The sequence below is a fragment of the Protopterus annectens genome, chromosome 13.part0 (genome assembly GCF_019279795.1).
Source record: "Protopterus annectens isolate FY-2018-M chromosome 13.part0, PAN1.0, whole genome shotgun sequence".
NCBI lineage: Eukaryota > Metazoa > Chordata > Ceratodontiformes > Protopteridae > Protopterus > Protopterus annectens.
Window position 1 is genome coordinate 107,730,158 of NC_056747.1, and position 15,632 is coordinate 107,745,789.

General features: G+C 37.1%; 1 protein-coding gene across 1 annotated transcript in view; it reads left to right on the forward strand.

Annotated features, from left to right (window-relative positions):
• The window catches only part of LOC122787839 (dedicator of cytokinesis protein 7-like), a 4,057,077-nt gene that overhangs the window by 471,537 nt on the left and 3,569,908 nt on the right, over positions 1-15,632 (forward strand). The window contains exon 9 of the mRNA XM_044054755.1: positions 7,105-7,251. Coding sequence (XP_043910690.1) covers positions 7,105-7,251 — 147 coding nt within the window. The remainder of the gene's footprint in view (positions 1-7,104; positions 7,252-15,632) is intronic.

The following is a 15,632-nucleotide window of genomic DNA, read 5'->3' on the forward strand; positions in this document are numbered from 1 at the left end:
GAATAAACAAAGACTAACAACATCAGATCAAGAAGTTATGTCTTACCATAATGTTCCGTCTGAGTTGTTTCATCTTTGTTTATTCATTACGGCCCACCCACCTTCCCCCTCTGAAGGTTTCTGGTGGATCTCATTTGTTCATAGGTAGGTACTAGGCTATCGGCCCTGGGGCCTATACAAGCCCAGCAAAAAGGTACCCTGGCTTTTGCCACCCAAGAAAATTATTTTCCTGTGCCACTGCCGAGCAGAGCCACAGAGGTGATCTCCAAGGTGAATTTCCTATTTGCCATCCAATCATCTTTCCAGTTGTTAGGTCATGTCTGATCAGAGGTAGCCTTGGATTCATTTTTCCAACCTGCAAACTAGATCTGAGGTAACAGGGAGAAGGGAATGATGGGTAAAATCTTAGCTCAAGAGGTTTGAAAAAAAAGGCAGGCTCGGTTCCGAGGTCAGAATTGAATCCCAAGAGTAAGGAATAAACAAAGATGAAACAACTCAGATGGAATGTTATGGTAAGACATAACTTCTTTTTTTCAGTCAGGACACCCTATTTGATCTATGACTTTGAAATTTTCATCTATATGTCTAGCTACTATAGTTTTCTCCATTCTTTTGCATTCTTTTTGCATTTATGTTTGTAAATGTGTTTTCTAATTCTTTCTACTAATCTCTTCTATTTTATAAAATGCAAATAAAATGCGGTGGTATGGCTAGGTAAACCACCTGTTTTACTATTGCAATTATATTTAACTTTCTGAAAATACTGCCATTTATGATGATAAAACTTTTACCTATGTCAATATATTTACAGCTTTCTTTTTTTTCCTATTTTATCATGGTAACAACTTGTTGAACAATTTCTGTCAAACAACATATCATTCATTTTTTATTCTATGCAATTACCAAAATTTTGTCCAATTTATACTTTGAGTAAAATAAATTAATGTACAGAAATTGATGCAGATGTGATACATCTTTATCTGATGTTTCATATTATCATCTCTGCCTGACTACCTACTTTTATAAGTTTGTACCCTTTGAGTCTCTCTGTCTTTTCATCTTAGCATTAGGACCGCTGTGCCCACACTCCTCTTATATTTCCTTATATTTAAATTTAGGAATTCAATACGGCAAGTGTTTTTAAGTTGAAGAAGTTGAATATCTGTTCACATTCTTCTTCAAATTGGAGTCATCAAATAGAGATCATCCGGTTTACGTAGTAGTTGTCCTTTCACACCGATTTTTGGTGCAGTGCATTGGTGTAAGAATCAAATGCAGGTACATGTATTAGTGCATTTCTTTTTTCTGTATTTTTCGATGAATGTTCTCTTTTTCATAATCTTTTCTAGAGAAACATCTAGGTAGTCTATTCTGTCTCTTGTCATATTTATATATGAATTCTAAGAAATCTGCAAGATGAAAAAGATCAGAAGCGTGTATAAAAAATAATTTCTTTTTAAGTTCAATTTTATTTAAAAGAAATGTCCTCCAGTCAAAACTGTTGTGTTGCAAATCGTATCAAGGATGTCTGAATAATGGAACTGTTGCTCATGAATGAAACTGACTGTAAATGATGAAGCAATACAAAGGATGTCCATGATATCTGTATAGTGCAGCTTTTCTCCCTGTGCACTGCTCAGTCTGACTACCTCAGTAAACAAATGCCAATAAAATAAAATGGAATTTAATGAGTGCTGTTGTATGACAATGTTTAGTCTGAAGTCAAAATGCTGCAGTAAAGCATTACCAGTTGTAAATTTAAACATATTCACTTGTTTTGTTTTACTTGCATGTTTATTTTATTTTATTTTATTTTACATTTGTTGACCGGGCTAGTCTGGCTGAATACATGTCCATTTTCAGCAGAGGCCCGAGGAGAAAAGCTCCACTATATACTAGTAAATAACATAAAAACAGCACAGTAAGAGACAATTATAAGAATCTAAAGAATTATTCCAATGTAGTATAGTAACAGTACAGAAGCAATTTAACAAATGAAAAATACAGTAAGGCTCACTAATGCCATATTCTTTTCAGAAGCAGGAATTGAAAATGACAAAAGATAATAACAAACACTGGGGTCTATACAATATTTACAGTATTAACAATTATGATAAACATTTTGTGCCAGGGCATTAGTTTTAAGAACCAGATTTGAACAGCAGGAAGCAACATACAGGTTTCAATAATAGGTGAGATGACAGGTTGCAGTAATATATCTGGTGTAAAGAGAGAGTGACATTATAGGAATAGTAATATCCAAGTGGATGATAGGTGAGCTACAGAGGAGGGGTAGTACTAGTGAGAGAGACAAGTAGAGGAGATGGATGTATAACAAGGTAATGGAGAGAACTATAGTGAGAGTTGGATGCTGAGGTCAGTCAGGATTTGAGCACTTATTTGTGTATGCTAGTGCCAATAACTGCTAGGTCAGGGGTTACCATCTGTTTGCCTAACTTAATGTTCCTGGGTAACCTTGATGACATATTTAGTGTCACATCAGTTATTCAGGGCTATCTGGCAACATCTCAGCATATTGACCACAAGGGTTTGTGTCAGCCATCTGTTTATACATATTTATGTAGTATAGACAAGCAGATTCTGAGTGCAAGCCATCATTAGTATGTCGAAAAGCAAACATTCTGAGTTATTTGTCGAAGCACATTGTGCATCATTCTAAAGTGTTGCCAGAGAGCATTTTCAGATTTTTTACATTGCCAAGAAACGCCTCATAAAAATGTGTGGTGACACATTATAGATTATAATCTTACAACAGGCTAAATACGTGTAATGCTCGTATATATTTTGCTGAAATTGCAGATCAGTGCAAGAAATGAAACTTCAAAAATGAATATTAGACAAAAGTTAATTTTCCGAAAAATGTTTCCTCAGTAGTTTAATCCACCATAAATTATTAAGGTACAGTGAGCAGATTTTATTAGAATTCTTACAGATGATTTCTATATATCTCATTTTTGTCTGATTTGAAAATGTAAGTCTTTTGAAACTACTGCTGGAAAATAAAAGTCTCAACAGGCATTAAACTCTCGTCCTTTTCAGTTTTGGAAATTGAATTTCAGTTCTGCTTGTACAGTTGGTTTTGAAATCCTTTTCTGATCATTAGGAGAATGGAATGGAGACAAGTAATTTTAGATGCTTCATGAACTGCTACATTTATTCATTTGTTTGGTCAAACTGCAGAGTGTCCAGGTGATTTACACCAGAAAGCTTGTGAAACTGAGGAACAGGCTAACAAAACCGTAAGGAGAGAACGAGAGAAAACTATGTATAATAGGCTAAATGAAGAGCAGGGTACGGTAATCAGTGTCTCTTCTGGAGAGAAACTAACTTATGAGCAGGCAGACATATACATCATGATATATTTTGGTCTGAGAAAGTTCTGCTTTTAAGATGCATAACTCTGCTAAAATTTTATTAAATGAATTCATTAAAATTCTTGCTGTTTTTAATGCACTACTTAAGATGGCTATCTCCCTAATCACCTTTTAAGTTTTTCATTTTCAAAACACCTTGTTTTAAATGATAAAATATTAGGATACTTATAGTTTAACAGCTTAGGAAGCAATTTCTGGTTTATTATAATATGTACATGAGCATGTATATAAACCACTTACACAAACTCAGACCCATTTATGTTAAAATTGATGGATGATACATCTGTACCCCTCTTCTCACACCAGCCCACATCCTTTAAGACTACAGCTGGAAAAGAATGTGACTTCTACAGTAAGAGAGATTGCAGAAATGGAAAACCTATCAAAAAGAGAAGAAAAGGCATACTGGTATAAAAGCAAACAAATGTACATAAGGAAATGACCCCTGCAAGCATACTATATGGAAGTTAGCCAGGAAGTCAGCAATGAGGTATAAGGAAAAAAAGTGTAATATCAGGGATCTTTTGGAGAAAGAGAGAGAGAGAAAGAAAGAGGGAGAGAGAGAGAGAGAAGCCCAGCACCTGGCTGGGATAGTTCAGTAGAAAAAAATAGCCGAAAGATAAATGAATGGTTGTATGAAAGTCAAAAGCAGAAAGTTACACTGCTTGAATGTTTCTTATATGTATCTGTGCCAGCGATTAAATAGACTTAAGAAGACCAGAGCTAGAAACTGAGGTTTTGCTGATAGAACGGAAATTATCTGCTTTGTTCTTACAATCACAAATTGTCTGGATTATTGCATTGATAAAAATGGCAATTGTGCAAGTATTAAAAAAGTAATTTGTTAAATATATATGAGGGACCAAAAAGGAGAAAGCTACAGTAAGTTACAATGCACAGAGTAATCACCCCTAAGTCAGCATTTGACAAAAGGCCTATGGCATGAGGCTGTAGGTACGCATCAGTCTCCTTAATATGACTGCTGCAGTCATAACCATATAGACAAAAGTAACTTAAGTGGGCTGATACTTTTAATTTAAATTTATAGATCTGTTAAGCATACACATAACCACCTACCCTTCCATACATTGATTTACAGAAAAAATAAATATTTAGGTGTTTAATTGAAACGTGCACAAGTTTCTTGGTGTACATGGATGCAGTCCTGAGTATGACTCAAATAACATGGGTTTGAGCAACAACCCAGGCACCCCCAGCCAACATGAATGATGAGGCTGAACTTGCTTACCTTTCCCAAGGGGGTAGTGTTAAAGGTGCATGGCTTGGGATATGCTCTCCTCCTAAAATTCATGGTGGGACCACAGATATGTTTACAATGGTTTGGTGCTATGGGCATGACATCACTCATGGAAGTGGGTCACAAGACATGTAGTACCCCAATATCCATCTACATTCTGAGATCTTGTGATTGTGCTCAGAGAACAGTAGGACATAAGAGATCTGTTTGGCTAGCTGGATGATAGTCATGCTTCAACTGGCTCTCACCCACTTAAGGAATATGCAGAGAGGAATGGGGTAATTGGCTAGATGAGTTGGCAGTTGCACACCCCCTGTATGCAAAATAAGGTAAAATGTCCACACTTTCTGAGAAACCTAAATTTTATTTTTGCAACATGTTTGTTTTGTGTTTTTTTTTTCCTTTTTTGTAATATTTCTCCTTTTTCCACAAATTTATTGTAAAAATTGAATATACTTCTAATACTGTCTATTTAACTGAATTCATGCACACAGCATCCATGTAAGCAAAACCTTTTGGTACTCTCTGCTATTCCCACTAGACTTCCTGTATAATGTCCTTCCCCTAGATTTCTCCCAAACTGATAAAAGTGGCAAATGCATAACAGCAGTGTTGAAGGTCATTTTGCTTAACATATCTCCAAGCTTAAGATTCTCCCACAAAACCAAATTTCATCATCATCTTGCCATATGTCTTCTATTCCCTAACCTTTTACTCTATACCAATTTATGATTAGCATTGTTATAACAGACTTACCTTTTTATGAACCTTATTTCCTTCCTCACAATCATCTAACTACACACGAATACATTTGGTAATAGTTTTCCCTTCTCGTCCACATTTTTGAAATTTTTATGTACACTCTGGAAGTTTTATCCAACATTGTACTTGAAGATTTTATTACTGGTTTTAAATTTGTATTCATTAAAGCAGTAGAACTCCAATTGTTAATATGTTCTGTATTTACCTTAAAAATAAATACTCCATTACAGAATCCTGACCAGCTTTTTGATTTATAAAACTAATTCATCACTCAAGGGCACAACAAAGATAGTGGCTGCCCAAGCTACAAGCTGTTAAGAGGCGTGACCGGCATTCTCCTTGAGGTGCTGATTGGTTCTTGCAGCCAGTGTTAGTGATGACTGACAAGTAACTCCCAGTGTTTTTGAAGCTGTAGGCAAAGGCTTCATGACTGACAGCAAGGATGGTTTGTGCTGCCATTTTCATTATTGTTGCATTTCATATTATAGAACACCGCAAGTTATTCATTAACCTGAATAATTCAATAAAGAAAAAAAAAGATCCTGGTGTGATTTGTAATGTAACTAACATTATGCTTCTAAAATGGGCACAGATTTGTTGTCTAATTATTAATGAAAGGTTCAACCCCTTGCCAGTGTCATAAGTGTACTTTTTTTTTACGTATAAGGGAGGGGAGTTGAACGGGACCCCCCCCCCTCAAATTAATGTATTGGAAATAGATCTATATAGACTAGGATACCTCCCCAAGTTACAGCTTAAAATACAGTCTCTTTTAGTTTGAGTTGCAGGACCATGAATATGAGGAGGGTTGCTACCCCCTTAACCTCTCTATCAGATTAAAAAAAAAGTTTTGCATTTTTTATATGTGCATTCACACATATGGTCTGGCAAAATATGTCTGCAGATTGAGATACATACCTGTGTTACAGCTGAAAATACATAACCGTTCTAGTTCAGATTCATTTACAGGACCATGCATGTAGGGAGTGGATTACCCCCATCCCCGGAAGGATGACAAAAAATGTTACACAGTTTTTATATGTGGATCTAAAGATGTAGTGAATGTTGAGGGAAGTTGCACCCCACTCATGCCTGGATTAGAAACTGAGCAGTGCAAAAATGCTGTTGCTGTTTAAATCGTGATTGGTTCATGTTTTGCATTACTTTTGATTGATAACATATGGCTTTTTATTTTTTTTCTTTTCATCTCACAAATATCGCAATAACTGTATTTCAAAATGTGTGTGTGTGTGTGTGTGTGTGTGTGTGTGTGTGTCTGCATTGTTTTTCTTTTTTGGCTGCAAGTACTTGTACTTTGTTACAGTGGGTGCAATTAAAGTTCTCGGAGTTTGGTTGCACTTGTATGGGATTTCTACTATGTATTCCAAGATTGCTGTTCTCTACAATCATCATATTGGCAGTCATTTTAGTAGCTGCTATTATGAATTGCAGCTGCTTAAATTATTGAGTCAGTCAGTGCTGCTCTGTTAGGAAATGCAGCAAGGAGCTAGTATAACTCTTGTGTATAATGGCAAAAAGTCAGTAACATCAAACATGAATTAAACTTTAGAAATATGTGAATTCCTTATTCTGACTATTGTATTAGATCTTGCCACTTCTATACATCTTTTCATTAGACTAAACGATTTTGGGTATATATGTTTATAGTTTTCTTGCTTTCCTTTATAGATTTCAGAGAATTTTTATGTTGATCTGAACTCCTCTGAGATGAGGTCCTGTTGCCAATTGGAGCCCAGTTCTGAACAGGCCAATTATATTACTTCAGCTATTTTTTCTGTGACTAACCTGTCTTCAGACATTTACTTGGTCATTAAGGTAAGGTGAAAATGATGTATATCTCTCTGCTGTTTTCATTCTTGGAACACTTTAGCCTAGGGCACTGACAGTTCTGAAGCAGATTAAACAACAGTCTGGAATTTATGGTGGAATGTAGTCAGTGATACCTGGGCACATTAAAAAGACAATTATACAAAGAAATACAACTTTTGTTGAGCATTAATGGCCCTAGTTCACTGTACATGGTCAATATCTATCATTTGTTTTTACCGCAAAAAGGCATACAGTCAGTCATTCAGTCAGTCACAAAGGAGACAGTCAGACAGTTTTGTTTCATTGCCAAGGCTAGTCTTCCAATATTTGCTTGTTACTTTGCCAGAAAGGCTAAATGAAGAAACTGGGACATGGCAGTTTGCTTCCTACTTGAAGCAAACAGCTCAACCATTTAAGGAGGCAGTGATCATGTGACATGCATTACTTAGTAGCATTATTCATGTAACAAGCATTACCCAATAACAGTACACTCAGTATTTAAAACTATACTGTTCATTACCTAGATCATCATTCTGCTAGAAAATAAGGTTACAATTAACATTAGTAAATAGTCTTTGAGGTATTTATATGTACATTCTCTTCCATTGTTCTACTAGTATGCTGCTATTCTAGCATGCTAAGGGCTGTACGATACATGTTTAGTAACTGCTTAGCTATTCATTTATGCCATTTCAGTCAACTTTTCAGTCTCTGACTGTTATCACAAAGAATGATAAAATCTCTGTATCATGCAGCTGCTGGCTTCCACAATTGTCTTTCAAACTTGGACAGTGTGTGTGTGGGATATGATGCAGTCTCTTAAACTGATAATATCTGAAGTTCTGTTTGAATGATTTTCTCAGCTTTTATTTCTTAGTCAGTCCTGGATATATTGGCTTACTCTAACGTGGTTCTCACTTGTTTTGATTATGGAATTTTGGATTCACCCCCAGCATACACTTCTGACTTATCTGGAGATGTACCACCGTAGGCTCTCGTTCTCTGACATATTGATACAGAGACTGGCATGTTTTGGTCTGTTTCTTGAAACAGTAAGCTTGTTTGCTTTTGGATAAATATGTTCTTTTCTTTCTGTAAAAATGAGAATTTGTGCTTTGCATTTAGATATTTCTCCAGGTGCTTCCTTTGTTAAAATGACTTCTTACACATTTACTGGCATCTGATTCCCTTTTTCACTGACATTTATTTTTGCGTGTCTAATATAGTTTTTGTTTAGCTTTACTTCAGCATTTAAACAGAGTACCTTGGTTTTGATTCACTGGTAACAGTAGTACTGGCGGGATGGAAAGCTGACTTTCAAGCATTCAGCCCATTAGTAAATGTGTAGATGACACTTGTATTCTCTGCAGGAAGAGAATTTTTGTATTGTAATATAGGCATGTAATAGTGCCTTTTTTCAGTTCCTGTATTCTTCATCAGATTCTTTATCACCTGAATCATTCTATCATGTTTGAGATCACTATGTGGATATCAGGGACTTATGTGCTTTAACTCCCAAATGTTCACAAACATTTCAAATGTCTAAGGCTTCGATTGTGAACATGCATTTTTAACAATCCAAGCAGAAATAAAGTCCCAACAGAGAAGCAATGTTCCTGTAATCAAACTAAATAATGTCAGCAAAACAGTCATATGCAGGAACGTGTCAGCTTGCTAAAAAATTCGAATTCACATCAGCGAAAATCAAAAGATACCAGCAGAACCAAGTGATATATCAAACCAGTCAAGATCTTCGTAAACCAGAACGTCCTTTATTAACTCCAGTTAACGCTTTCACCCAAAAGGGCTTCTTCAGACTGTACAAACTACTCTAAACACACAGCCCATATATAATGCGTATAATTAATCAATCAAACAATTAATGGAACTCATCACAGGGTGTTCCGCTAATATAATACCTATTACTTTCTTAAATGCATATTATATATAGTGCATAAAAAATAATCAGTATTAGATAAAGTGCAGTAAAACATACATATAAAATATATATTAAACTGAACATAATAAAAATTTAAAAATTTATATCAATTCATTCATTCAAATGAAATTTGATGTTATGTTCATTGCGATGTAATTCATTGTTATCCCACAAGATGGTGCCAAACTGCTATTTTGCTATATCATATCATCGCATTTTAACGCTTCTTGAAATAACATCAGCAGATCTGTCGAAAATAAAAAATTCCTGCTCACAATACACTCAAATTCATATCAATAAACAATGAAAGATAAAACAAATAAAATCCAAGTAATGTACACATCTAACACACTAATTACCTAAAAGTTTCCATTTACAAGAACATCATTAAAAAACATTACTAAAAATTAATAGGGACCTTGAAGCTCAATACTTCAGGGTTCTACCTATTCTCCTTTTTCTTAAAAACGGATACAGGCTGACTTTATCATTGAGACCAGGGGGATGGTCAGCCTTACATCTAATGATCCACCTAGTCTCTAATTCTAAGGTATGAGTTTCTAAATCACCTCCCCTTGGGGTACTATTAACAGTCTGTAAAACAAAAAAACTAAATTTGTGTGTGTTGCCCCTAGCCTTAAAATGTTTAGCCAGGGCATTACGTTCATCTCCTATTCTCATACAATAATCATGCTCCCTTATCCTTTCTCTGAGCTGCCTGTTCGTTTTACCAATGTAAAACGCTGTGCAGGAGCAACACTGGGCTAGGTAAATCACATTTTCTGTTCTGCATGTAGTACCTGTGAAAAAATTAAAAATTCTACCTGAGACCGGTTGTTCAAAAGTTGTGCTAGTGTTGATGAAATCACACTGATTACAACTATAACAAGGGACCGTATTAGTAAGATGTGTTAAACATTCATTTCGGGATTTGTGACATAAAATTCTTTTTAGATTCATTTTATTTTTATAACTGAACCTAGGTCTCTCACCAACCAAAGAACTGATACCATCATCTATACCTAATACATGCCAATGTTTACCTATGATGGTCTTAATGTTAAATACATCTTTGGTATAAAACAAAGGTAAACTAATCAGAGCACCCCTGTGTTCTGTTTCCTTACCATTAAAATTCTCTTGTGTATCTATATTAATCCTACTAGAAAAATACGGTCATGTCGTCGTATCTCTCATACTATAGACATCTTCAATAGTCCTATCAATTTCACCTTCATTATAATGTCTATCCAATAATCTGGACCTGAGTCCTACTATTTCTTCGCTAAAGCCACTCTCTGATGGATTGAGCCTGGAGGCCCTCATAATCTGGCCTTTTATGACATTGTCAAAGATGTGCTTCGGGTGCATACTACCCCTATGTAGCAGAGTGTTCCTGAAGCATGCCTTCCTATGTACTGATGTATTGACAATGCCATTTGTTAATTTAATAATGTTCACATCTAAGAAAGAAAGAAATTCTCTAGAATAACTCATAGTAAAACACAGGAAATCAGTTAATTTATTAATATTCCTTTCGAATTCTTGTAATAGGGTCTCACTTCCCCTCCACACCAAAAAGAGGTCATCCACAAACCTCTTATAGAAAGTAACATTCTGTTGGAATAACATGGAAGGGAACAAACTCTCCCTTTCCCATTCAGCCATAACAATGTTGGCGTAGCTATTGGCACAAGAAGTGCCCATAGCTACGCCATCATTCTGAATGTACATGTTATCTTCAAAAGGAAAATGTTGTTCTCTAGAATAATCTCTAAGAACAAAGCCAAAAGCTCTATCAACTGAATATCCATATCTGTATACTTTCTTCAATAATTTTGAACACTATCTATACCTATAGCATTGGGTATGACCGTAAATAAGCTTTTCACATCAAGAGTGACCAAGAAATACTCAGCATTATCATCCACACCAGACAAATAATCATAGAGGTCAAGTAAAAAATGTTTACTGTCCTTTAAAATATTAGAGTTGTCTTCTACTACTGTTCTCAGATGATATTCAACAAACAAAGAGAAAGGTTCAGTCAGCCACCCCCTACCTGATACTATTGGTCGCATCGGGGGATTCTCCGGATCTTTATGAACTTTTGGAAGGCCTTTTAAAATAGGAATCAAAGGATGATCTACCTTTAGAAATTTATAGAAGTCTTTATTAATTAATTTACTTCTATACAAATCATCTATAGTATCATAAACCCTAAATATTTTGACCATCACTTCATTAATATTCAGCTTCATATAAAATCCATCACTACTTAACATCAACTCCATGCTGTTTAAATAATGATCAAAATCCATGACAACAGTCGGGCCACCTTTATCAGCTGGCATTATCACAACCGTGTTGTCATTTTTTAAAACTTGTAATGCTTTTCTCTGTAAGGATGTCAAATTATTTTTATTGTTCTTTTTCTTACTTTCCTTGGAATAATATGAATGTAAATCATTTTCAACCAGCCTGGAGAAAGTATCAAGCACAGGATGTAATGTTGGTATGTAAGTACTCACTGGTTTGAAGTGTTCTATTACTCTATCTTTGCCTATCTGTCCAAAGTTAAGTTTTAATTGTATGTTCCTAACGAACATCTTAATATCTATAATAGAGTCCGTCAACTCACTAGTCCTACTGGGTATAAAGGAGAGGCCTTTACTTAATACCTGTTTCTCATATACATCGAGTTCCTTACATGATAGGTTAATAACTAAAGATTCCCTTTCTTCGCCCACATCTTTTTTATGGTGGGTCCCACCTGATCTGTCTCTACCAATTTCCTTTTTTGCCTCCCCCTGCTCATGGAACGAGATCTTCCTCTGAGCCGGGGGGAGTGTATTGGGAAAGGGACTTCACGTATAAAGGTGTTCATGTCTCCATCCTTTCCATTATCAATAGAAACCACCTTTTTCCTAACCACTGGTGTATTTCCATTCTTAGTATGAGCAGAGTTAACCATACTCACTACATTCGTGTCCAAACTTTTTTCACCATTCTTTCCCTTTCCATTAGTTTGCACAATAGTAGGATATAAATTCACATTATTGGTTACATCATTGACACTATTTACAGCTTCATTATTTGTTAGTAAAGTTTCAACATTATTGATAATATCATGGCTATCTACTACTAACATACTGCCATTATTATTAGTATTGGTCTCATTTACAACATTGGAACCTGTTTTCTTAAAGTGTCCATCAGTCAAAACAGTTCTAGGCCAAGTAAAGACATGGCCATTTTTAAAATCGATAACATCTCTCTCTATTTTAGTTTTCTTTTGATTAATTAAACGCTTTTCATACAGTAAAACATTGTCCATAAGTCTGTCAAGTCCCATGGTTGCTTTTAAAGTATTATACTTTAAGTTAATAGCTGCATGCATTTCAGTCACTTTCTCCCTTAATAATTCCTCTTCGGGTAGATGATAGTCTATTAGGAGCCTCATGTAATTCACTGTCCAGATGTCAATATCTGTCACCATCATAAAGCTGGACAGGCTATGAGCAGGGATCCATACATAGAAACAGTACACAGGTGGAAGTACTCTATGCAGTGCCTAGAAAGTAACTCTGAACTGCACACACCTTTGGAATTAAATATAGAGGTTAGCATCACATTAGTTTTCCCTCTAATATGGAATACTGGTTGTCTGCCCAATCACTGGCAGCCCACAAAAGCCACAGTTATAAAGTAATGACACACTGCTGATGTCCACATACAAGGCAGGAGAAGGAGAGGGTCCCAGTTATAAATGTGAGTCAGGTGCCATAAGCTTCCATATCATACATGAACTCAGTCCACCCCCCCCCAACAGCCACAGGTATTTTATCAGTCATATCCTTGCTGTTGGGAATGATTACAGAATCATCACACTTCTTTTATGGAATACACACAGGATGCAGCATGCTGAGATGGTGTCCCATGCAGGTGTGTCCCTAACCATAAGCAGCACCCTGCACACATCCAGACTGATGCATCACTATGAACTAGAAGGATTGCCAGGAACACCTCACCCACTTGTCCATGTCACCCCAAGGGAATCCACTGGCTTGCAGCCTGGTAATGTATGAGTGACAAAATGCAGTGGCCTGCATCACTCTCATGTGGCCTATAGGTCTCTGGCAAATGCCCATGGCTCACACATAGTGCCATCATATGCTTCACCCATAGTGCCATCATATGGAATGTCATAGGGTCCTAACTAACAACATAACACATTAAGCAGAAAAATGCAAGGCCATGCTAACAAATGCCAGTAGCATGCCTCTCCATGTCCTTTTGAAGAATTGTGGGCCAAGACATAAATACTTCTGTGATAAAGGTCACACTGTAGAAATACATCTGAAATATTGCTCCCATACTGTTGGGATGAGGATAGAATTACAGGGGGGGGGGCATAAATGGATATCATGAAGTGTGTGAAGTCTGAAACTCAAATGTCTGCTCATACTTCCCCCTGAATGCAGACTCATGATTGCATAACCACAAACCTGCTTGTAAACCACAATGTGAAGGGAAATTGACCAGATATATGAGTCCTGCCTTTGGATAACCTGGCCAAATCTGTACAGCTGAGAGGTATGCCCACAACAGGATATGGCCATACAGTTAAGTTGAGAAATGCATAAGAAGGGGATCCCCAGCCAGCATAGCACCAACGTGATGGACCAGTTACACAGATCCATCACTCAGTTGTCTGTAGCTACCCCTCCTCAATGGCAGGATTGTGCCACAATATCTAGTCTTTGCCTCACAATATTGGTCTCTGCTTCATTGCTCTTGTATTTCCCTGGTAAACAACTGTGAGCAATGATATCTGTCAGTAGTTGATGACACAATACATTACACTATAAAACAGTACATATGTCCAAAAATCTATGCTAAAACAGAACAAGTTACACAAGCAACACAGGCAGTAATAGGAAGGTTAGTTACACACACTATCCCCCCATTTTTGGACCAATTGTGTCTCCATATTGGCAATCTATCTACAGATTGTTGTTGTTTGTCTTTCGAATTTTTCCCCGGTAAGAGGTCGCCACAGGGGAACTCCAGTCTGCTAATGATTGGCAGTAGATTTTTTTACGAAACACCGAGGTGCCAGCTCGTCGCCCAACCTTCAACGAAGGCGTGCCCATTTACGCACGCATGTCTTTCGAACGCTACCCAACTGCAGGGAGGACATGCAGACTCCACACAGAAGGCACTCCCAAGCCAAGCCAAGAATCGAACGGGAGAACCTCTTGCTGTGAGGTAACGCTACCGCCGGCAATCTATCTACAGATATCCTGCAAAAATAGCTTGCTAGGTGTAGCTGTAGCACACAAAATCCTGAACTGGAGTACAACTCTCCTTGGAACGGATTCCCACAAGCAATATAGAAGGTCATACTGGGCATGTGAATCCCTACATTCAATACAGAAGATCATACTGGGCATGCTTCTACACTTGGAGAAAGCCCATGTCTGACACCACAGTGGACCAAAGATATCTGTTATCTGCACATGTTCATGCAGTCAACACCAAAATGTAAACTGTTTGGTCTACACACACACACACACACACACACACACACACACACACACACACACACACACACACACACACACACACACACACACACACACACACACACACTGGACAGGAAAACCCACAACCAGCTGTAGGTGGCAGATATGTGGTAAATCTCCATCTGTTTTGTGTGATACGCACACATATCTAAGGCCAGCGTACTACAATAATTCAAACATGCACACACATACACATGGGGAAGAGAGACAGACAGTGAGAGAGAGTGTACCATTATGAAGCTTTTCCCACCTAGTGCACATCCAGTAGTCCCACTCTACACTATCTGCTGATGTATGTCACCTTAGATGTACTTTTCAACAAGCCTCAGAACTGTAAGCTCAATAGCTCATGCAATAAATGCATAACATACTAAAGCAAATAAGTAGATATGTAGGGTTTTGAATCTCAGTCTTGGCAACTGTGTGTGTGTGTGTGTGTGTGTGTGTGTGTGTGTGTGTGTGTGTGTGTGTGTGTGTGTGTGTGTGTGTGTGTGTGTGTGTGTGTGTGTGTGTGCGCGTGTGTGTGTGTGTGTGTGTGTGTGTGTGTGTGTGTGTGTGAAGAAATTACTGTTTTACTCCATCCATCCCCACTCAGTACACATCCCGATATCAGAACATGTGCTACAGTCTGTCACTTTACAAATTCCTTTTGTTAGCTGTTAGCACTATAGGCTCTGTTGTGCTTGTGATAACTGTGTAACAGCAGAGTACCAATAACTATTTATGTAGCAATCCTTATCTCAGTCCTGTCAAATGTAAAGGTGTGCCTGTTTGTAGGTGAATGATTTTGAGGCAATTCCCACTCACTCCATTTTACATTGCCCTCCTTTATCACTGCTGCTAATGTCACTCACCTTTAA